This window comes from Myxine glutinosa, chromosome 11 (genome assembly GCF_964187855.1).
Source record: "Myxine glutinosa chromosome 11, kmMyxGlut1.1, whole genome shotgun sequence".
Classification (NCBI taxonomy): domain Eukaryota; kingdom Metazoa; phylum Chordata; class Myxini; order Myxiniformes; family Myxinidae; genus Myxine; species Myxine glutinosa.
This window is the reverse complement of record NC_136271.1, coordinates 6756742-6782005: the sequence shown is the minus strand read 5'-3', so window position 1 is coordinate 6782005 and position 25264 is coordinate 6756742. Positions and strand designations below refer to the sequence as shown.

Genomic DNA, 25264 nt, shown 5'->3' with positions numbered 1-25264 from the left:
CAGCGGTAATAGAGGGTTTAAAATCGACACAGAAGGAGATGAAAAAGGACGTAGGGGTAATTAAAAAAGAGTGTCAGACGGTACGTGAGGGACTGACAACGAGGTTGGACGAGGTGACAGAGGTAATGGAGACGAAGGACCAGCAGGTGAGGACGCACATAGAAACGGTCAAGGTAGCCTTAGAGGACGAACTTGAGGAGACGCACCGGGAAATAAAAGAGGTGAAGCAGAAATTAGAAGAAGTGGAAGAAGGGGTAAGCGAAATTAAGAAGCGACGGAGAGGGGATAAGAAAGAGATCAAAGAGGAAGTAAAAGAATTGGTCCAAAGTCTGTGTTCGGATCGTGATGATGTGCTCATTAACCGGATGAGAGATTCGCAGGTGATGGAGGAGAAGCGAAGAGAAAGAGGACCCGGTGTAAGTGGTGACCAATATGGTCGTGCGTATGATGCGCCAGGTGATTTAATAAGCTTGGGGGTCGAGATGGACCCGGGTGTTCGTGAGAGGCCGTTGGTGAAGTGTGCGACAGGTCTGGTGTGCGAAAAAGGAGGTGTGCGAGAAAGTCCGACTCTGGGGTGTGTGAGGAAAAAGTGCATGCCAAGGAGTGAGGGTGCTGTCGAGAGTGAGTCGGTCGTAGCACGTGTGCGAGGGAGCACATGGAAGCGCGTAGTGAGGAGTGTTACGGAGGGTGTAAAGGGAGAATGCACGCCTGTGGTGTTACAGAGGATGTAACGAGAGAGGGTGCGCGAGAAAGATGTGTGACGGACAGGTGCATGGGGAAAGAGTGCGCTGTCAAAAGTAAGGAAGAGTGTACACCTGTGGTGAGTGTTACAGAGGGTGTAACTGGAGAGTGTGCGTGAGAAAGGTGTGTAACGGACAGGTGCATGAGGAAAGAGTGCGCTGTCGAGAGTAAGGGTGAGTGCGCTGTCAAGAGTGGAGGTGAGAGTAGTAAGAGTGACACGGAGCGTGAGTTGGTCGTGAGGCACGTGGTTGGGTGTGCGAGTGAGAGCACACCTGTGATTGTCACAGAGGAGGTGACCATGGAGGGGGCGCGAAGAGGTGTGTTGGTGAGGTGTGCGAGCGACGAATGTGTGCCAAGGTGTTCGGTGGTCAGGTGTGTGACCAAGTCTGTGAGTGGAATGAGTGTACCTGGGTGTGTAAGAGAAAGTGCAATGACCAAGAGCAGGGAAACGACTGGATGTATGAGCAAGAAAGGGGTAGCGTATGCGTGTAAGCATGCAGGTGAGGCATCGACGGTAACCGGGTTAGCGGTTAGAGCGACTTATAGCCGAATCGGGCCCTCGGTGCGTGCCGGGCTTCGCGTGCCGCGAGAACCAGCGGGGATCCGAGCCACGGCGGGTTCGAAAGGACCGCCGTACGCGATCCACGCTGGGCCTCACTTTGAACGGCCGCGTCCGTGCTCCACTAGGCGGAGCGGGCAGCCCGATAGGAAGGGTCGTCATGGCGACCACTTTTTGTTGAGGCATTCCGGCAGGTCGAGATCGGGCCATGGGATGGCTCCGTGCCGAGATGGTGCGTGGGACCTCGGCCCGGGTAAACCTCCTTCCCTGCACCGAATGCGGAACGTATCCAGCCGCTGGCACCAAAGAACCCGCATTCATTGCTCGGCTGTACGAAGCCGAGCTTTAGAAGGGAATTGGCGGACCGAGAGGATCTAATAAGTAGACGGGTGATGAGGTTAGTGTTTTGGACCCAAAATTAGAAGAAAAACAAAATTTGATTGGCAAAGGATTGGCAGTAATGATTGGCAGATGATGGGTAGTGATTGGCAAATTTTTGATTTGTTGAAATTTGATGTGCAAAATTGGTAGTGGGAGATGCCCGATGTGGTGGGATGGCAACTCGGTCATCCCTCACAAAAGGGGGGCAGATGCGCTATAGATTATGGGGTGTATGGCAGTGAAAACTAGCCCGGGTGGGTTAGGATATTGTGTGTAGGGATCTAGCGAAGATGACATTAGGTAACGTTAAGGTTTAGATAGTGACTGCTACCTGTAGTGGGGACGCAGGTAGTTTAGTGTGTTTGATAATGACGTGGGAGCGCTGAGTGTAAGGGAAGATGGGGAAGCGCAAGTTTCAGAGGGGAGTAGTTAGATGAGCTGATGCTGTGTGAGAACTGGACAGGTGTGTGGAGCAGTGTATGAGTAGTGAGTGTTGTGGATCAGCACGAATGCGCTTGGGGGAGAGAAGGGTGCAGGCGGCACCAAGTATGAGAGCACAGGTGTGCAAGTAGAGGTGTGTGGAATATATGGAGCAGAGAATGAGTGGTGTGGAGAGAGTTGGAGTAAGTGGTACGGAGTGGTGTGCATGGTGCGAAGGTGTGGATGGGGGAAGAGTGGACCCCCTTTTCACGAGTACCCGGGGAGGGTAGTTTAAAGAATAGTTAGAAGGTATAGGTAAATTGTGGTTGGATATTGGCATTTGTGGTGCGGTTGCAGAATGGTATTGTGGATGGGTGCATTGGTGTGGTGAAATTGGCTGGTCGTGTGGCCTGTTAGTATGAGTGTGAATGGTTGGGCACTCCGCCACTGTTAGATGTCGGCCAGGTGAGGCCGCAGGTGGGCTCTGGGAGCCGTTAGTGTCAGTGGGTGCCTGAGGATCCCGGGTGTGGATCGGGCAGCCCGTGCCAGAGAGGGCACTGAGGGGGTGAGAGTGCGAGAGGGCCTTCCCCAGTTAGTTAGGTTAGGGTGGGGAGCAGGTGAGCTCGGTAGGCAACAACAGTGGTGGAGGTGTGCAGGTGGGCGGACCAGCTGGGAGCGTCACACGACCCAGCCACCGAAATTGTGCGGGGGCACCGAGTGTTGAATCGGGGAGTGAGACCCAAATTGATGGTGTGCACCACAGATGGTCAATGGGATTTTGGTTCTTCGAACCACATAGAGTAATGAGGGCCAATGGTTTGGCAGGGAAAGACCCCGGGTAATGTAAAGTTGTTAAAGTCATTTAGGAAATAGTTAGGATTGATGAACCTGTCGCACCATACGCAGCCACTTACATGAGGTGGTGATGATGACTCCACACCTGTGTTCCTTTGTTCTGTGTTGCAGGAAAGGAGAATTGCTGTGTGGATTTGTGAGACGCATCACGACGTGGATGAGACATTGGGGTGATTCCATCTCTCCCTCCTTAGGAGGGACTGATGATGAATTGGTGATGGCAGATTTTGATGTTGAGTTGGAGATGGCAAATTTTGATGAGAGTTGGAAATGGCAAATTTGATTGGTTAGGAGGGAGAGAAGACGAATTTGGTTTATGGGAGGAACGGGGAAGACAGTAGGGACGTTTGTTGATGTGTAAAGTAGATGTTTATGGGTAGTGTTGTGTTTTGTGGATACAGTAAGGGGTAAGGGAGGGGCAATGTAGGTTACCTGGTGGGGGGGGGGGGGGGGGCGTACGGTAGGAATGTACCTGTCTCACCTGGTTCCCATGTGCCCCCAGTGTGCATTACCTAGTACTGCGTGCACTTTTGCGCCCTTACCACCTGACTCACTTGTCTTCTTTTGTCTCCCACCTCCGAGGATCTGGCTTTGGGGCAGAGAGAGAGGAGAGAGAGGTGCTGGCTCCGCAGTTGTGGGCCTGTACCTCCGCTGCTTGCTGCCTGGATCGATACACCATATGGACCGCAATTTTTGTGGCCGCCCACAATGGACCGCAGTTCTTTTGCGGTCAAGCACCACCAGTGGATGTACCTCTGGGTCAACGTGGCACCTATGCCATACAGGTGAACCACTTTTAGTTGGCCCCCCTGACGGCCACAATTCAGAAATGGACGCGGTTGGCGCCTTTCTTTATTTCTAAAGAAGCCAGAAGGCCAAGTGCACTCCATGAAGGAAAGACCAGCGGCAGAACATCGGCCGGCTGCGACACCACCGGTGACCATGGACACTTGATGGTACATGGTTATTGAACACTTTATTGGTGCACCGGATGGTGCTGACTGTGCGTATGGGGTGGTGCTTTTGGTGCTTGGACGGGGTGCTCTGCACATTATTAAAGGCCGTAGGGCCACAGGGCACTCGTGGGTTGGTGTATCGATGCTGGCATGCGTGCTCTCCCTATGCATAACATCTGCATGTGTTCCTCAAAGAACAGGTCCTGGATCGTAGTGTAAATATCAGTGTAGTGTTGTATAAATAAGGCTCCCTACCGGCTGTATGTTTAGTTTGAGGATGCTTTCCGCGATTCGGTTATCCTGTGGGTGTGTTTCTGTTAGGAGAAGGGTGCAACGTCGCAGGGGGACATATTTACTCATTTGTGAACATCTGTAAAACTGTCGCACTCAGGGTTGAGTTAATAGTAGAGGGAACTACATCTGAGTGCCACACTAAAGTAGGTAAAAATTTATCGGGTCGGGACGCCCCGAGGTAGAGAAGGGTGCAATGTTGCGGATATGGGATTTGCATCCATCCATATCCGCTTGTAAATATTCCCCTATTTCCTCAATACTTCCCAACTATCCCCAATCCCCCATTCCCTAGTCCCATTTTCTGTAAACAACACTCCGTAGACCCGACCTCCCCCTATTTCCCCCATTAAATGTCGTGCCCAGGTTCACCGCATCTCATGTAAGACAACTATAGGACATCTTGCTAGTTATTCTTAGTCTATGTCAGTTAAGGACTCGTTTCCATTAATTCTGACCCTTCGTTGCACCAGAATGTGATTGTATGGCACCGTTAGGAAGTTTAGGACCTCCCAATACCTCCCCGCAGCTCTTCCTCACGGTTCAGCAACAACGACAACAACAACAGCAACGGCGGCGGCGTGCACAGGGAGTGCGCGTCCTCACTCCGGCTTGGTTGGTAGGGGGTGTTGGGAGGGCATGAGGCCTTCCCAACGAGCCACCATCGAACATGTGCTCGACGGGGTTACCAAATAGGGGCTCCCTGTCAGCTCCTCGTCAAGGGCGGAGCCCGGTAACCCCCGCACCCAATGGAAGCGGCGGACCGGCCCCAGGGGGGCGGAGCCAACCAGCCGAGGGCGTGTCACTCCCCGCTGAGCATGCGCAGAGAGAGGGAGGTGACGTCAGATGCGCGCTGAGCTTGGAGCAAGCAAGACGTACCCTCCGAGCGCTGTGAGGCCTCCCCGCATCTCTGGACTGGACCGTGCTTTATCCTGTCCCCGAGCCAAGGTGCACCTTGTGCTATCGACTACCTGTCCCTTCCTGCCATCAATCCCTGTGTAAGTCAGCCTTGTTCCGTTTGTCTGTGGTCTGTCTGGGTTAAGATAAGACGGTAATTAAGTGCCCATCTCTTCTGTGTCTTTTACCTCACTCTGCCGTGTAATCTACCCCCTTTTCTCCACCACTGTAATTATACCCTCCTCCGGAGGTCTTGAGAACTGTACCCCTTGCGTCGTTTCATCTATCCCAGTCGTTGTGTCCTTTCCATCATCGATTTAGCATAGCGCGATTTGGTCAACGTCTGGGTGGAATCGGGGTCTAGTCGGGGAATAACTGTTCGGTCGCAGTCATACCAACCGCTCGGTCAAAATAACATCTAAACCGCGTCCGTAACAATATATATATTGTTAGGTTTATGGGGGAGGATAGAGTTTACCTTAGAAGGGATAGAACTGTGTAGGAATGGCATGGACCACGTGTGAGTAGAAAGCCAATCTCGATGTAAGGAAGTAGGGATTTGTTAGCTTAAGGATTGTGTTTAAATGTGCATGATATGAGGGTCGTGCTTCTGATAAGATAGGGAGAGATTAAAGTTAGGGAAATGTGTGTAAAACCTCATGTAACCTTCCACCGGGCGTGCTGGGTGACATCTCTGTAGAACAATGTTCACACAAGCCCAGAAAATTGAGGCAGAAAGCCGTGGTATTCTGCTCGGCAGGAGGAGAGGGGGCAGAGCTATAATGATCCCTTGGATGGGGTGGAGCCCAAAGGTTGTCAAGGGAGACGAGGGAGGGGCCAGGGAAGTCAGTTCTATGAGGACAATTAGGAGGGAACAGGGCGCTGTGGAGTTCGCCGTGTCTGTGGAGAGGCTCAGGAGAAGGGGGAGGAGCCAGGCCGAGCATGAACAGCGTGTAGAGGAACTCTCAGGGTGCTGAGGAGAATCAAGGTTGTGTGAGAACTGGAGGAGAAAAGCTTTCAGGAGGCCATCCTGCCTTGGTCCTTGTGCTCCTCCCCGATTGCCTGCGATAGTCCTGCCCGAATCCTCATCACTCTTTTGTCATCCAGCTGTCACCTCACCTTGCCCATCGTCCTGCCCATCTCCTCCATGAAATACCTTCGTAAAGTCAAGATTGTGTAAATTATCATGGACCGTGTGGCACGTAGAAAGCCCATTTCGATGTACATAAGCAGGGTAAACGTTCAGGTTCAGAGTGTTTGCATGTCACCACACGGAGGGTGATTTTTGTGATAGATCGGGCGCAAGATTAATAATTCCCAGTATGTATTGCCTCCTGTGATTTTCCTTTCTGTTTTATTTAAACTGAAAAGGGCCACCATTATGAATGACCAGAACGGCCATAAAAATCTCCAGTCACCCACAACACCGTCATGTCGACAGATACCCGAACATTTGCCAATCGGCAAGTAAACCCCACCCCCTGAACATTCTCGATGGGCGTCAAGAAGGCCGTGAGACTCCACCCTGAAGGGGATGATTGGTCGGGGAGATGGACTGATGTTGTAGGCGCGGGGATTGGTTGAGTGTGACATCAGTGAGGGTGCGCCCCCCCCCCCTCCCCTCGCTCTCTCTGGTACTGGCTGCATGGCGGACGGTCGCAGCATTTTGGCCCTCTCTGGCAGTGGGATTTTGTTTCCCTCTTGCTTCTTTTGTCTGGATTGGAAAAAGACGGTTGTGCTTCGTGTCCTGTGCGACTGAGAGACTAAGCGGAGCCTTGTGGAGCGCGGAACGACCGTAGGAAGGTGGAGTTCCCGAGCGGTGGTGCTCTATGGACACGTTTTGACACCGCTTCGCGACTAAGGTGCCGTGTGGCGACTCGCGCCATCATGTGCGTTTCCTGCGTGGTGGTTCGAGGCAACCGCACCAGGTGCACGTCGAGACCAGAGCTGAGTGAAAACTAAAAGGGGGGATTTTCTTTTTATTTTATTTCTCCCTGTGTCGTGTAATTGTGTCCGAATGGAGGGTCCCTCACCTTAGCCTTATTGTTACCTCAACTTTCATTTGCATTGCTTCACGTATATTTTCATTAAACCATTATTTGTTGCATTTTACTTTTGTGTCGTGTTCCTTTACACGTTTGTGGGTTTGAGGGAAAACCCCGTGGCGGCCGTCCGATCAGGTAAGGCTTCGGGCCTCTCCCACACACGTGCAAAAAGATAGTCCCCCCCCCCCAAGTTTTCGAAATACACCTCGGAGTTCTGTTCAGCTATCTGTCCAAGGCTGGTCTTCATCGGCTAAGGACTTGACAATATTGTTACGTTTGTGGAGGTAGGGGAATGAAATACCTTGGCCGAGATAGAATTGTACAAATTAGCATGCTCCGAGTGTCGCGAAAAAGAATAACCCACCTCGATGTATCTATGTAGTGTTGAATGTCCGGGTAAGATCGTACATGTGTCTCCATACGTGGGGTGGAGCTATGCTAATTAGGTAGGGCTTAAGGATAAACCCAAGTGTGTAATTGCCCTGTGATTTTTCCCTTAGTTGTTATTGCATCAACAAGCGTTACGCCTAGGCCCTAGGTCCCCCGTCGGTGAAGTGATGCGAGTTGACAAAGTGGAAGACGCAAGGCGGCCTTCTTGGATTTTGACTTGGTGACCCAATTTTCAATAGCGTTCTCCCTTATGCGTAGATACACCCACACACCAGATTAGAAGTTAGTAGTTCGTTTATTTTTCAAGATATTTCGCTCACAAGGTTCAGACATATATATGGTGGCGGCCATCTTGGATTTTGACGTGGCGACCCAATTTTCAATAGCGTTCTTCCTTATGCCTAGATACACCCACACACCAGATTAGACGTTGGTACTTCGCTTATTTTTCAAGATATTCCGCTCAAGGTTCAGACATACATGGCGTCAGACATACATGGCGGCGGCCATCTTGGATTTTGACGTGGGCTGCACCCACACACCAAATTAGAATTCGGTCCTTTGCTTACGCACGCACGCACGGACGGACGGACACACGGACGGAGGGGAAAAGCATAGTCCCCCTTTCGCTCCGCGGTGCGACGGGGGACAAAAAGGGCCGCCATTACAATAACTACAACGATCGCACTGTAAATGGACTCGTTCACTCACAATGCCGCCAGGGCTAACCAACACCCAGCACATTTGTCAATCGCGCCAGTCAAGCCCCGTCTCACTGCCGTCGACGTCATCCGAACATTCCCGAACGGAGATTAGACTCCGCCCCCAACGACTCGTAACAAGGAGGCCACGCCCGGCCTTCACGATTGGTGGAGGTGTGATGGGATGATTGAGGGGAGCTTGGTGATTGGACAGTGTGTGACATCGTGGAACATTCGAGAGTGAAGGGAAGAAAAGGCGCGGTCGCGCCATCTTGCTTTTTCTGGTCCTGGATTTGATAGTGGGCAGTCGCATTTCCTCCTTGTACTGGCTTGGTCGCAGGCGTGTGGTCTTTGGTTTGTGTGTGCTCTTGGGAAAGGGCTGGTGAGAAACAGCGGTTCGGGACAGTCGGAACTACAAGGCACAGGATCGACGTCGGCGGTGGACTGGGTCCGCGTCGCGTTTCCTCTGCACATCGAGACGTCTCAATTACGAATTTTAGTTTTTACCTCACCTTTCGCTATTATTTGCATTTATTTTTATTAAATCATTATTTGTCGAATCTTACTTTTCTTGTATTGTGGATTTTGCTGTCCTGTCTTTGTGTTTGTGGGTTCGGATAACCCCTGCGTGTGATCCCGATCAGATGAGGCCTCGAGCCTTCCTGCACGCGCGAAAAGATAATACAGCCAAGTTGGGTATACGCCTTGGAGTCGAGCTCGTTTCGGTCATTCGTCCTCTTGGGGTCTTAACCCCCGGGACACGACAATATAGAGCATATTTCACCAAGAGCGGATACTCTAGGTCCCCCACCGTTTGGGTTGTATGAGGTATACATTTCTATCATATGAAAGGTAATTCTTGAACATTTTTTTAAATATCACGCACACATAAGTACATGGAAAGATGATCGGTCAGTCGGACAGAGCTCATTTTACCGTCCTCCATCTTCGACCTTGTTGAGGGTGGGGAGGGGGGGGCAGGGGGGGGGAACACAAATTTGTGGATGAGTTATGACAAAACTAGGTGGACGAGTTGGGTTAGTTACAAGAAAAGCCGATTCGATTTCGGTTCAGGTCCGGATGCAGATCTGGCCTACCAGTGGGATACAAAACATAAACTGTTCAGCCTGGCAGAAGTATGTATGCTCTCTACAGAGTGTCATTCTAATTCAATGTAGTGTTCTTCATATTCTCATAATAACTCTCATAATTCTAACGTTCATTGGCTAACCCCCGCTCTAGTAGGGAAAATGGCCTTTAAAATGCATGTTGTTGTTGTTGTTGTTGTATATTCTCATAATAAAGGATTTGTTGAAATTTTTTGATGACAAAAGCCCAAATGGTAAAAACGTTATGGTCTGGACAGACATACAGAAGCTATTGCAAAACTCCATCTTCCGCTGCATGGAGGACAGGCCAATAAAAATACCAATCCAGTTTGTAACTGTCTGGGTTGGTTCGAAATGTGCAAATAATAATTATGGATAAAAATGTCCTATATTTCCTCCTTTCGTATGCAGCACAAGATTGTGGGTTAGCACCATTGTCTGAGGGCACGGCTGTGCCGCTGATGCAGTGCTCTCTGCTGGTTAGGGCAGGAATTTGAAATTTGGTCATGGTGCTGGCGATAGTTCGCCTTCTCTTCACGAAGCACACCATGGGATCTTTAACGTCCACCAACTAATTCCGGCAGACAGGACGCCCGCTTAATGTCCATCTGAGGGATGGCAGGGAAGAGCAATGACAAACATCACAATGTATTCTCTGCTTAGTGCAGACGACCCCAGCAGTGCGGATGTAAGGGAAAGAGCAGGTCGTGGATAGATTGGGACAGAATCAAGTTGATATTCGGAAATAATTGGAAGAATAAAAATAATGACACTGACCTCCTGTTTCCTGTGCCAGCAGAGTGCAGATGTGAACCTCTGCAGAAAGACCGATGACTGAGACACGCACCTTGAATTCATTTAAAGTCTTGCAGTTCAACAAAATGGAGGGGTGAGGGCAGGGGGGTGGGATTTGGGGAAGAGTAGAAGGTGGTTGGAAGAAAGACAGAAAAGTACCAAAATGTATGTTAAGACAAGCATAAAAAAAAAGAATTATATTATTCTTACACAAGATCTAGGCACATAGAATGACAACATTTTTGTATTTTACCCTCTCGTGAGTAGTCATGTTTCTCCTTTAATTTCCCAACCCCATTTTCCCAGTGCGTACCCTGATTAGAATAGGTACACCGTATCCCTGCGTGTCGTAAGAGGCGACAAAGAGGGTTGGCGTCAGGAAGGGCATCCGGCCATAAAAACATTGCCTCAAAAAGATAACCGTGACAATTACAACTACATATGGGCAGGGTACAGCCCAAAGTGGAGATCGGTTTCTGAGGTTTGGGACATGGAATGTAGGGACAATGACAGGGAGATCAGGAGAAGTGGTGGAAGTATTGATCAGAAGAAGAGTGGACATATGTTGTGTGCAAGAGACGAGATGGAAGGGAAGTGGTGTGAGAATGATGAAGGGTAGGCAGGGACAGAAATACAAGTTTGTGTGGCAAGGGTGCCCGGAGGGCGTGAATGGTGTTGGTGTCCTGTTTTCTGAGGGGTTTGTAGACAGTGTGGTGAGTGTGACTAGAGTGAGTGATAGGTTGATGATGGTGAAAATGATGATTGGAAAGCTCTTGGTGAATGTCATCTCGGGATATGCTCCGCAGGTTGGTCGGAGCAATGAAGAGGACAGGTTCTGGTGTGCGATAGAGAAGCTGATGGAAAACGTGAAAGATGAGGAAGTTGTTGTGGTAGGAGGAGACATAAATGGACATGTGGGAAGGAGTATGGACGATTTTGAGGGAGTTCATGGGGGTTACGGATATGGTGTGATAAATGGAGAAGGTGAAAGGATTTTGGAGTTTGCTGATGGAGCTGATTTGTTGATTTGTAATACTCAGTGCCAGAAAGAGGATAATAAGCTTGTTACATACACGTCAGGTGGGTCGACGACAACCGTTTGCTACCTGATGGTGCGTAGGCGAGATAGGGGGCACCTCCGGGACACAAAGGTGATCCTGGGGGAAGAGGCTGTTTCACAGCACCACTTGGTTGTCTGCGACATAAGGGTGAAAGGTGCGAGGAGAGCTCAGTGGGTGAAGTACCAACCGAGAAGGAAGGTGTGGAGGTTGAAAGAGGTGCCAGTAAGGGAGGCATTAAAAGAGAGGCTGAGTAGGGTAGAGGATGATGTGGTTGAGCTTGAACGTGGTTGGATGTCAATGAAAGATAGTCTGTTGGGAGCCGTTGGTGAGGTATGTGGGAGCTGTTGGTGAGGTATGTGGATGGACAAAAGGACCACTAAGGCACTCGGAAACATGGTGGTGGGATGATGAAGTTGGAAAGAGGATTGACGAGAAGAGGAAGAAGTTCAAGGCGTGGCAGAAGGCGAAGGGTACGGGAGCAGAAAAAGCAGAGCATCAAAGTTATAAGGCAGCCAAGAAGGCTGCAAAGAAAGAGGTAGCAAAGGTGCAGGAGGCATGCAGGAAAATGTTCGGAGAACACTTGGATTCGGAAGAGGGTCAGAGAGCGGTATTCAGGATTGCAAAGCAGATAGCGAAAGAGAGGTGTGATGTGATGGGGGTGAGTTGCTTGAAGGATGAAGTGGGACAAATCGTTGTGGACCCAGATTGAATTAAAGGAAGATGGAAAAGATATATGGAAATGCTGTTGAATACAGAGAATGAATGGGATGGCAACATAGAGAGTAACCCAGTTTTAGGACCGGCACAGAAGATAACTGAGAAGGAAGTTGAGGAAGCGATAAAAGCAATGAAGAGTAGAAAAGCGGGAGGGCCGACGGGAGTTGTGGGAGATATGTTGAAGGCAGCAGGAAGTTGGGGTGTGAAGAGAATGACAGATCTGTAATCTGGTGGTGAAAGAAGGCCGCATTCCAGTGGATTGGGAACCGAGTACCCTCGTCCCTCTATACAAGGGGAAAGGTGACCCTCTGGAGTGTGGCTCGTACCGAGCGATAAAGTTATTGGAGCATGGAATGAAGGTATTGGAAAGGGTGTTGGACTGGAGGATAAAGAAGAAGGTGAAGATCGACGAAATGCAGTTTGGATTTATGCCAGGAAGAGGAACGACAGACGCTCTCTTTATTGTGAGGCAGTTGCAGGAGAAGTACATGGAGAAGAGGAAGAAGTTGTTTCTTGGGTTTGTTGATCTGGAGAAAGCATTCGATAGGGTTCCACGCGAAGTATTGACATGGGCATTGAGGAAGTTAGAAGTGGAGGAATGGTTGATCAGAGTAGTGATGGCAATGTACAAAAGAGCGCGCACAGCTGTAAGGACGAAGAACGGGAACAGTGGTGAGTTTGAGGTGAAGGTGGGAGTGCATCAGGGGTCGGTACTAAGTCCACTACTATTTGTAGCTGTGATGGAGGTGCTAGCTCAGAACGTAAAGGAGGGTTTACCGTGGGAGTTGTTGTATGCAGATGATCTAGTGTTGATTGCGGAAAGTATGGATGGACTGAAGGAAAAGATGAACAAGTGCCTGAGAGAGCCTGACAGAGCCTGAGAGAGCCGGGGAGAGCCTGAGAGAGCCTGAGAGAGCCTGAGAGAGTCTTCACACTCAACCTCACCACACCCAATGGATATTCCTCCATCAATAAACCATAAATCCCGGTCGATCGCTGAATTAACGCCAGGGGGGTTGACTCAGCCTGTCATCCTTCCGAGGTCGGCTAATTGAGTACCAGTTCACTGGTAATTCCCTGTTTGTCGTGAAAGGCGGCAAAAAGGGTTGGCGTCAGGAAGGGCATCCGCCATCCGGCCGTAAAACATTGCTTCAAAAAGGGGACCAAAAAAACAACAACAACCACGGTTCCCGAAAAAGGCCAACCCCCGCTTTGCGGGGAAAAATGGCCTCGAAAGGTGTTTTTTTTAATTTTTAATAAACCACACTCGGAGGGCCGAGGTGGTGGAATTGCCGTTATTCACCAACAAGACATCAGGACCAGCCTCATCTCGATCGCTTCTGCTCCATCATTTGAACACCTGGCTTTTAAACTCTCTGGTCACACACAGTCAGTCATGGCTGTTGTCTACCGCCCTCCCAAACCACACCCATCATTCCTGTCTGACTTCTCCTACTTTCTGACCCAGCTATGTTCCCTCTCCCCCTCAATCCTCCTCCTTGGTGATTTCAATATCCACATGGACTCCACTGACTCCACAATAACCACTGACTTCACTGATTTACTCACCTGCTTTAACCTCACTCAACACGTCAACTTTCCTACCCATAACCGTGGTCACATTTTGGACCTTGTCTGCTCTACTGGATTAATCTTGCACCATCTCTCTGGCTCCGACCTCACCCTCTCTGACCACCTAGCCATCACTATGACCATCAACATCCCCACCCCAACACCAAGGCATTATTGCACTATCAACTTCCGTAAGCTAAACGCTCTTTCACCTACCTCATTCTCATCCACCCTCTCTGAAAAAATGTCCACTTCTCCCTTCGTTGACCTCCACAACCCTTCTGATCTCACTGACTACTACAACCACACTCTCTCCTCCTGCCTTGACCAACTTGCGCCTATAAAAACCAAAACAGTTTCTTTCACCCATTCTGCTCCCTGGTTTACCCCTCAACTCCGCCTGATGAAAACTCGTGCTCACCAACTTGAAAGACTCCGCAATAAAACAGGTCTCACAATTCACTCCCAAGCCTACAAGGACCACCGACAACACTACAAAGATGCCCACTCCCGCTCCACCTACTACTCTCAAATTATCCACTCTGGCTCCGGAAACCCAAAAGCACTCTTCTCTACAATAAACAAACTCCTCAGCCCCATGAACACCACCACCCAGTCATTCACAGTAGACAACTGCATCTCCTTCCTTTCGTTCTTCCAACGCAAAGTTTAAAACATCTACAACAGCTTGACCACCACTGCACCCGCTCCCCCTCAAACCACCTGCCCCCCCTTATCCTGCCATCCCCTGTCTCAATTCTCCACAATCTACCCTACTGACCTCTCTGAACTCCTCATAGGAATGAAAACTGCCACCTGCACTCTTGACCCCATCCCCTCCAGCTTTGTCAAGGCCTCCCTCCCTGCTCTCTCCCCACTTATCATTGCAACAATAAACTCCTCCCTGTCTACAGGCATCGTCCCACCATCCCTCAAAATTGCTGCTGTTACCCCCATTCTGAAATGGTGTTGGGCTAGCGGCTAGGGTGCCAGCTGAGGATCCTAGGATCCTGGGTTCGAATCCCGGTCGATCGCTGAATTAACGCCAGGGGGGTTGACTTAGCCTGTCATCCTTCCGAGGTCGGCTAATCGAGTACCAGTTCACTGGTAATTCCCTGTTTGTCGTTAAAGGCGGCAAAAAGGGTTGGCGTCAGGAAGGGCATCCGGCCGTAAAACATTGCTTCAAAAAGGGGACCAAAAAACAACAATAACCACGGTTCCCGAAAAAGGCCAACCCCCGCTTGCGGGGAAAAATGGCCTCTAAAGGTGGTTTTTACCCCCATTCTGAAAAAACCTGGACTAAACCCTGACACCCTAAACAACTTCAGACCCATCTCCAACCTACCCTTTCTGTCGAAAGTTTTGGAACGCGCTGTAGCCGCTCAACTCAAACATCACCTCTCTGCAAATAACCTGTATGAAACATTCCAATCCGGATTCCGCTCCAACCACAGGACTGAAACTGCTCTCCTCAAAATCACCAACGACCTTCTCCTCTCCTCTGACGCTGGCAACCTCACCATTCTCATCCTCCTCGACCTCAGCGCCGCCTTTGACACCATCGATTACACCATCCTCCTCACCCGACTTGAAACCACCTTTAACGTTCCTGGCAATGCCCTCTCTTGGATTAAATCATACCTCTCTGACAGACGCCAGTTCATCTCCATCAATAACTGCAAATCCCCCACTGCTCCCCTCCCCCAAGGTGTCTCCCAAGGTTTAGTTATTGGCCCCCTCCTCTTCATCCTTTACCTGCCCCCCCTCGGTCACTTAATCCGCCGTCATGGTCTCCAATTCCACTGCTTCGCCGATGACATCCAGCTTTTCATCTCCACCAAGTCCATCTCCACCGCCACCCACTCTATCCTGACAAACTGCATCACTGAAATAAAATCCTGGCTTCAAGTTAACTTCCTCAAACTTAACTATGATAAATCTGAAATAATCATCATTGGCCCAAAAACGCTCATAAAATCCACCAATAACTTTGCCCTCAACATCGACAGTATCCCAGTATCCACCTCCCCTCACATCCGGAATCTTGGCATCATCTTTGACCAAACCCTCTCCTTCGACAAATACACTAAACAGATCACAAAGACAGCCTTCTTTCACCTGAAAAACATCGCCCGTCTCCGTCCATCCCTCTCCTCCATGGCTGCAGAAACCCTCATCCACGCCTTCATCACCTCCCGTCTGGACTACTGCAATAGCCTCCTCTGTGGTTCACCCTCAACAATCACCAATAAACTCCAATACATTCAGAACTCCGCTGCCCGTCTACTCACCCATTCCCGGACCCGTGACCACATCACCCCCGTCCTTTACAAGCTTCACTGGCTCCCCATCTCCCAGAGAATCCAGTACAAAATCCTCCTCTTGACCTAAAAAGCCCTCCATAACCTGGCCCCATCCTACCTGGCTGACCTCCTCTCCAGACACACTCCCAACCGCAACCTCCGCTCTGCTGGTACCAACCTCCTGACCCCCCCCATCCGGACCAAATTCAGATCCTGGGGAGACAGGGCCTTCTCCATCGCTGCTCCCACCCTCTGGAACTCACTACCTCACACCATCAGAGACTCCTCCTCACTTACCCCATTCAAAACATCACTCAAGACCCACCTGTTCAACACTGCATTCAACATTTAACCCACAGCATTTAACCCCTGACTATCTCTTCTCCTTCTCCCTCCTTTTTGCTTGAATATTTCCCTATTGATTCTTGTTTTTTTGCAATTGTTTTTATGTTTTGCTACGCATTATGTTTTGCACTCTGTCAAAGCGTCTTTGGGCTCCCTGAAAAGCGCTATATAAAATAAATGCATTATTATTATTATTAAGTGGAAGGAATGTATGGAGACAAAAGGTCTGAAGGTGAATATCAGAAAGACGAAGGTGATGGTAAGTGGTAAAGCATGTGGTGAGGTGGAAATAACTGGGAAGTGGCCATGTGCTGTGTGCAGGAAGGGTGTCGGAGTGAACTCCATTCAATGTACAATGTGCGCTGAGTGGGTTCATCAAAAATGTAGTGGTCTGAGAGGGTCTTTAACCAGTGTGGCAGCTACATTCAAATGTAAGGTGTGCACAGAGGGAGCTGCAGATGGAGGAAATGTTGAGTTGGATCTTGGAGACGGCGTGAAGCTGGAAGGTGTGAAAACATTTTGCTACCTCGGAGACATGCTGAATGGAGAAGGTGGATCAGACTCGGCAACGGTTGCTGGAGTGAGATGTGCATGGAAGAAGTTTCGGGAACTGAGTGGCATGCTGATGAGGAGGGGAGTGTCGTTGAAGCTGAAAGGAAAGGTGTATGCTGCATGTGTGAGAAGTGTTATGATTTATGGGAGCGAGACATGGGTAATGAATGTAGAGCAGCAACGAAGGCTGGAAGACAAATGATGAGAGAGGAAGACAAATGATGAATTGCGAAAGATGATGGGAATAGAGCCTGTGATTGATGCTGTGAAGAGGAACAGGTTGAGATGGTTTGGTCATGTGCTGAGGAAGGATGAAAGTGACTGGTTGAGAAGAGTGATGGAAATGAATGTAGAAGGAAGTAGAGGACGGGGAAGACCGAGAAAGACTTGGCTAAAGATGGTGGAAGAAGAAATGCGGGCAAGGGGGTTAACAAGGAGAGATGCAGAAAATAGGGCAAAATGGAGAAGATTGTCATGGGGAGCGCAAGGCGAACCCCCGCTCCAGCAGGGAAAATGGCCTTAAAATGCATGTTGTGTTGTTGTTGTATTCACCTTCATCAGACTGCGCAGATCGAAGGGGTCGCAAGTAGTAAGACTGCCCAACACAACCAATACTTCACGACTCGAATGGCTTGGAACGTGCCTGTCGGAATGCAACGAAAGAACGCCATTCGCGATCAAAATGCAATCACCGACCGACCAGCTCAGAGTTTAAACACAGTCAGTTGATAAACTTCATACCGAACGCTAAAAGGAGGGTTTGTGACACGTCGAAACCTGAGAATTGTGCAAGAGGATGAACAGGGCTGCCAATATGGAGTGGTTCAAATGGGCAACTTGCTTTTGATCGACGGGGAATTGAAGTGGCATGCTGGGTGCGGAATGCACCGCGATATGAGGAAACTTGCCGGAGGGTTTGCAAGGCCATGTAGAGCGAGTTGTAAAGTGAGGGCTCCCCGAGGCACTGAATCTCCACTGCTTTCTGTAATGCTGCTCTGTGTTTTTTTGGCATCCCTGGCACACACAATGGCAGAGCAACAACAGATGTCGAAAATATGGGGTTTCACTATTCAAAATCAATGCTCGATGCTGAAGACTTTACAACCATAATGGCAGCAAATCAACATCATCATCATCATCCATTAACTACAACCAGTGCTCTGACTACAACTAACTACTACGACTAGTACCACTACTTGTTTTAACGACAATTTTATCGTATTAGGGAGTTGGTCGGCTGATGCCTGCTCTCCACTTGGTCTTATGAAAAGCATCCTCCTATATTAACCCCAACAACTACAAGTCTCCACTGATCACATCCTTCCAAGTCTTTGTCGGTCTATGTCTTGAGAGAGCTCTAAATACAATGAGAGTAATACGACTGGAAAGTCCTGCTAACCCTTATTTTGATGGACTGGTATCTACAGACACATATGGCAACTCCATAGATTATAGTACAACATAAATGTCGAAATATAAAGAGATTCAAGGTCAGGAAACGAGGTTGAAGTTGGCACGAGCAAAAGGAAGTAGTTCAATTGGTGTAAAAAAAAAAAAAAAAAAATGAATTATGCAACACGCCATTGTCTTCAGCAGCTGCACATTCGCTTTTGTAAGAATTTATTGTATGTGTGTATATATATATATATATATAATATAAAAATATATATATAAATATATATATATATATATATATATATATATACACAGTCGTGGCCAAACATATTGGAAACCTTGCACTTTTTTTCAAATAATCCAGAAAATTGTTGAAATAAAACAATATTTTAGTATCCACATTTGTATTTCTTTGGTTTGCAGTGGAACAGAACAAAAAAAAACTGAAAAAAATACTAAATCTTAGCTTATTCCACACAGAAATCCTATAATGGCCCAGACAATATTATTGGCACCTTTTAGAAGTTGTTAGAAATAATTAGATTTCAAGCAGGTGATTCTCCTTTACTTTGGAATTGAACTCACCAATGGTGAGTTGCACGTACCTGCAATATAAAAATCACCCATTCAACCAGTTTGAATAGAGAAAAGGAGTCATTCTTCTGTTTTGTTTCACTGTGTGTACCGCAATTAGAATGGAGACAAGCGTTATGCCTAGGTCCCCCGTCGGTGAAGTGATGCGAGTTGACAAAGTGGAAGACGCAAGGCGGCCATCGTTGATTTTGACGTGGCGACCCAATTTTCAATAGCGTTCTTCCTTATCCCGAGATACACCCACACACCAGATTAGAAGTTGGTACTTTGCTTATTTTTCAAGATATTCCGCTCACAAGGTTCAGACATACATGGCGGCGGCCATCTGGGATTTTGACGTGGCGACCCAATTTTCAATAGCGTTCTTCCTTATGCGTAGATACATCCACACACCAGATCAGACGTTAGTAGTTCGTTTATTTTTCAAGATATTTTGCTCAAAAGGTTCAGACATATATATGGTGGCGGCCATATTGGATTTTGACGTGGCGACCCAATTTTCAATAGCGTTTTTCCTTATGCCGAGATACATACATACATATATATATATATATATATATATATATATATATATATATATATATATATATATATATATATGTATGTATATATGTATATATATATATATATATATATATATATATATATATATATATATATATATATATATATATATATATATATATATATATATATATATATATAGTTGCGGTTTCAGAACCCACACTTTTTGTAAATAAATAACTTGTAAATATCACATTAAAGGTTAAAGGTAGCACCCTTATTTAGGCCACAGCAACACGTAGGCCACCATCGGAATTCCAGTTATTTCCTTATTATGTGTTAGTTAAGGCCGTGTTTCCAATAGTTGAATCTGCGTTGCATCAATCAAATAAGGAGTAGGCCCTTTTGTCCATTTTGCCAACCTCTCTCTCCCAATTCTATTACGCGCCTTGCCAGCAGCGTTCGCGCCTTAGCGCTCGCTCAGGCGCCGCCATTGACCATGCGGTCGGCTCGAGCAAGAAGGGGGCGGAGCGCCAAGGACAAGGTGTGGCCCTGTCAACTAGCCGTCAAAGACGGAGCCGGTAAGCCCTTACCAGCCAACCAGGGCTGAGGTGAGCTCGCTGGCGGGCGTGGTTTTGAAGCGCGTGGAGTGATCTTAAAGCGCGATATATAAGCGCGAGCCCAAAGCCCTTTTACGAACTTCTTTCGGGTGAACGGCGCATAAGGACTTCTTTTGATGGGACTGCACACACGCACTTCTTCTTGCGGTTGGACTGCGCAGGGGACCGTCGTTATTGAAGAACTGGAGGATATACGCGTTTTGCAAATGGACTCCTTTTGAAAGAACTGCGCACAACAGACTCGTTGGGAGAGAGCGCTGATAACGGACTTGTGGGTATATGCGCTTATTGAAAGGACTGATCCAGGAGCGCACATTTGCGAAGGACTTCCCCCCCACCCCCGCCATATGTAAGGTCCGGTCGCGCGCCAACGATATGCAGAGGTGCCTGCCGGGTTTCGCCTGCGGAACCGGAGCCTGGACGGGGGTCGACTGGAGACTGGATCATCTATCTGGACCTTCCACCCTACCCACTACAATCCCGTGTGAGTGTGTGCGTTCGTCTGGGGTGTTAAGTTAAGACTGTATAGTTAAGCCTGCCCTGTGTGCTGCTTCTTCCTCTTCCTTTTCTGTACATCCTTTAGTTTCCTCTTCTTTCTTTGTACATAATTAATAAACCCATCTTTGTTCTTCCTACCTTCTGGTTTCCCCTCTAATCCGATCGCATTCGTCTTTTCCCAATTGAGTACCTGTGGCACGATTAAGAACCGCTCAGGATCGGGTTTAGTCTTATTGTTAACGGCTCGGATCGCGGATTGCAAACCGCTCGGCACTTTCCATCTTATCCGTGGTTCGAGTGGGAGTTATTTCCCTGCTCGCGGTCGGGGTTGGTAATTAGGTATTTGGGACTCCAAATTGACCAATCACCCTACCTAAGACCGACCGGGAGGAGCGTCATAACTTCCAGGACTCGGGATGGCCAGCTTAAAAGGACAATGGGATTAACCCCCCCTTGATAAGGGGAGAGCCGACCCCCGAATCCGTAACAATATATATATACGGATACGGAAACGACGGAAACGGAAAACTAACACACCACACCTCTCGCGCACCTTGCGCACACGTCGTTTGCACACTTCCTTAACACACCTCGCGCTCACTCCTCGGTCACATCCTCTGTGACAACCATGGATGTGCACTCTTTTGCACACCCGATCACGCGCTTCGGTGCGCCCTCCCGCACACGCGCCACCACTAACTCAGGTGTACACTCTCGCACACGTTCCACCATCACCTTACTCTCCGGGTCACTCTCACCCTCGCACGTACACTCCGTGTCGCATTCACTCTCCGACGCACACTTTTTTCTTACACGCGCGCCATTTCCACTCGCACAGCGCCCAACGGACCTCCCACAAACGCCTGCGGTACGCTGGGATCCCAAGCGCGCGAAAATTCTTTTCGCACCAAACACTTTTCCGAAAAACCTTTTCGCACCATACACCCCGTCTCACCTTTGGGATCCTCCTCTCCACGCGCACCTGCAAATCTTTATAAGGATTAGCAAGTACGGCATCAGGATGTGAACTTTGACTTTGTGCAATTTCCATTCCTCCCTTCTGCTGGTGCTTTTCTACCAAGTCCGTCTCTCCAATCCCAATTTCAACTATGACCAATTTGTTCATTTCTTTCTCTTCGACGACCGCTGGCTTTATTAAAATTTTCTCTACTTCGGCGGTCGCCGGCTTTCCCAAACCCCGGGTCGCGATTTCTACCCCGATCCACCCGGCTGTGCTTTGCTCCGACTCGCTCAACCCGCGCTTCTGAACCCGCGTTACCCCGTCGCGTACCCGTGTGACCTCTTCGCTCAACCTGCGGTTAACCTCCCTCTCGGCTTCCCTTACCTCATATGCGGCTTGCCCCCTCGCCAGCCCCTCATTAATTTATTTGGCTTGGCCAATTATGCCCCCTAGTTTGTCCCCTAATCTGCTTCCGAATCCCTCCAATTGCTTCCTAACTTGCTTCCTACTCCTCCCAATTTGCTGTTTAATCCCTCACATTTATTGTCTAACCCCTCTAATTTGCTGTCTAAACCCTCACATTTGGCTTCGAGCCCCCCGATTTGATTTCCCAATCGCTCCCCCATTCTGTTTTCCAATCCTCCAATTTGGTCGCACATCTCATTTTTTAATTCACCAATTTGTTCACTCGTCTTGACCATAAGGGCCTCCATTTCAGCCATAAAGAGGTTCAAATCCATCGGTGCTGCGGGCTTGGCTGCCGCAGCCACGTGCGAGGCGCCGTTCTGTGCTTCTCTACCCTCGTGCGCGACGCCGCCATCTTGTGCGCCTGAAACCCCCTCCACCACATCCTCGTTGCTCTCCTCCAATTCTCCCAATTCCTCCCCGGGATCCTGGGTTGCTTCCAAACCCTCTTCTAGCTCCCCTGCCGGCATCCGATCACCTTGATCATCCATGGCACGATTTAAATTTAGGATGTTACTACAATTTCGGCCGCTCGTAATTTTGAGTGCGCAAAGCGCACCGGGTCCAAATCCCACTCCCAGACACCAATTGTTACGGAAACGGGGACGGCGCTCCCCTGACCAAAGGGGGGAGGGGTTAATCCCCCATGTATTTTGCACTGGCCGTCTCCGATCCTGAAGCTACCCCGCTCCCCTGTGGGGTGGGATTGGCCGAGGTGATTGGTCAAGGGATTCCCGTACACCTCCGCCAATCCCTCCACAAGGCAGGTGGGTAACTCTGTTTGAATCCCGGACAAGATGGAGTTTGCCGAGCGGCTTAGCAATCTGAAATCCGAGCCGTTAACAACACTAACCCGATTCTGAGCGGTTCTGCCAAATCGTGCCACGTATATTCAATAGGGGACAGGACGAAAGCGATCGGATGAGAAAGAAGAAGCCAAAGGTAAGAAATAACAGGGATATTTATTAACTACTATTTACACAAACCAAAGAAGAGAAGAAACGAAGGTCATTTACAGAAGGAGCAGAAACACAGTGCACATCCTTATACAAGCTTAAGTTATACCCAGACAGGACAACACAAACAGACTCACACGAATAGGGAAATTGCAGGCAGGAATTGGATGGAGGGATGAGAAGGTGGGACCACAGGGCTGGAAGGATGAGGTTCAGGTCCGTGCAGAACGGCAGGGATGGAGGTGAGCGGCCGCCGACTCCCCGCACTCTGGTTCACACGGCGGCGTTGCTTGCGGCAGCGCGTCAAAGCTGCGCGTGGCAGGGGTTGTTTGAAGCAGCGTCTCTCTCCCTCGTACCTCACTCCACAGAACTTGTCCAGCGCACCTCCCTCAAAAACTCTGCCTCATGCGCTCTCTTCCTCATGCGTTCTCAATGCGTGCTCCCTCACTCATCTGCGCTCCCTCACTCATCTGCCGGTGGGGGCTTCCCGTAACGGATTATATAGCCATGCCCTGGAACCTTCACGAACCTGCTCGATCTTTCTGGTCACGCCCTACCAAGCCATGCCCACCGATTCCTGGTTGGTCGTAAGGGCTTTCTGGCTCCACCTTTTGATGACGATGGGCGGGCCACGCCCTTCTTCTCCGAGCTGACCACGTGCATAATGGAGGGGAATGCTGCTGGAAATGTAGGCGCACGCTGCTGGCAATGTAGTTTCGGGGCTATCGAAAAGGGGATCTATCTTATTTGATTTGGTGCAACGTAAGATCGACTAGTGGGAACATAGCCTTAACTAGAACACAGAATAACGATATAACTATAGAGAGGTTCTATGATTGGCTATGTGCTTGTACATGGACTAACTAAGGTGCTATCATTTCAATTAACAGCCAATTAAGGGGAAATGTACACAGGGGTTATTTATAAGGGATTTTAATACTAAATTTGATAAAGTGAAGGTTCTAAAATCTGCAACAATACCATCCACTTTGGAGGGCAAGAGGAGTGAGGTCAAACATCTCCAATGGGTATTGAAAGTCAATGGCTACCCAGACAACCTCTGCCCAAAGAATGAAATGGTACTGGCAGCTCCAAGAACCCAGGATGTTCCACAGGAACCACCTACAGGCTTCAGTGTGCTACCTTTTGTGCCAGGAGTAGCCCAAAGGATTGGCAGAATTTTGAGACCGGGCAGGATGACGGTTAACTATCAACCTATATACACCTTGAGACGGGCACTGACCAACGTCAAGGACAGAAGACAAAAGAATGACAGCACAGGTGTGGTATACAATATTCCATGTGACTGTGGTGGAGAATACATAGGCGAGACTGGAAGAACCTTAGGCCAGCGCATTGATGAACACCACAAGGCCTTTGAGTGTAATCACCCAGAAAGATCTGCTAACGCCAAGCATGGAATAAGGGCGGGCCATGTTCCTCTATGGGACAATGTGAATGTGCTGGCGGCATCCCCGAACCGGGCCAGGAGGCGAATACTGGAGGCATGGCACACTGGCCAAACGAGGTCACCTTTGACAGAGGAGACTGTGGCATTATCACAGGTGTACAGACCTCTCATTCACAAATACACCAGAGAGACACCGATGCTGGGAGGAGGACAAAGGCAAAGTGGGACATAACTCACACAGGTGACGAGGAAAACACAAAGCACCTCTCGAACAGACAAAAAACACTTGCAACACAAGCTTGTCACGGGTCAATGGTCACGAGGTCACAACACAGCTTTGTGATTGGTCAACGGAATAGGCCCATCCCCTTCCCCCACATATATTTGGGAGGAGGTAAACAAGGAAATTACTCTTGATAAAGGCTAGTGGAGGCCCAGTGCACTCTGAGTTGCTGGCCGAAACGTCGAGACAAAAACTACAGGTTGGAGAACTCGAAAATTGCCTTACTGGATATAATTATCAACCGTTGTCCATTACTTGATACACACACACACACACACACACACACACACACACACACACACACACACACACACACACACACACACACACACACACACACACACACACACACACACACACACACACACACACACACACACACACACACACACACACACACACACACACACACACACATACACACACACACACACACACACACACACACACACACACACACACACACACACACACACAATGATTTTAAATACAATGAAGAAAATCAATTTTTCCCTCACATGACGTACCCCCCTCCCCCCCCCCCCCCTCACCTACCCCATACAGGTAATGGCACATTATGTCAACAATTATATTATCCACACAATTATCTTAAAACTTGCTCTGAGATCTATCCGAAGCTTCAAATCTAAAGATTTGAAACAGAGTTTTGGAGAAACTACATTCAATAAGTTATTTTTCAGGATTTTCCATGTCAAAGAGGTTTACAGAGACGCATGTTGGTGTTTCTAACAAATGCCAACACATGCCTTTCACAGCCGATCCATTAGTGTAGCAGCATAGCAAACCTGTTGTGCATTTTGTGATACAAGCACCAAATTTGGCACAAATGTACATTAATATGTTGCGAACATTTTCAGATATTGGGC

General features: G+C 48.8%; 1 protein-coding gene across 1 annotated transcript in view; it reads right to left on the bottom strand.

Annotated features, from left to right (window-relative positions):
• Positions 1–25264, bottom strand: part of LOC137436380 (general transcription factor IIH subunit 2) — a 76412-nt gene that overhangs the window by 24017 nt on the left and 27131 nt on the right. The window contains exons 7-9 of the mRNA XM_068130100.2: positions 17599–17704; positions 17243–17333; positions 10123–10210 (exon numbers count right to left, since the gene is read on the bottom strand). Coding sequence (XP_067986201.1) covers positions 10123–10210; positions 17243–17333; positions 17599–17704 — 285 coding nt within the window. The remainder of the gene's footprint in view (positions 1–10122; positions 10211–17242; positions 17334–17598; positions 17705–25264) is intronic.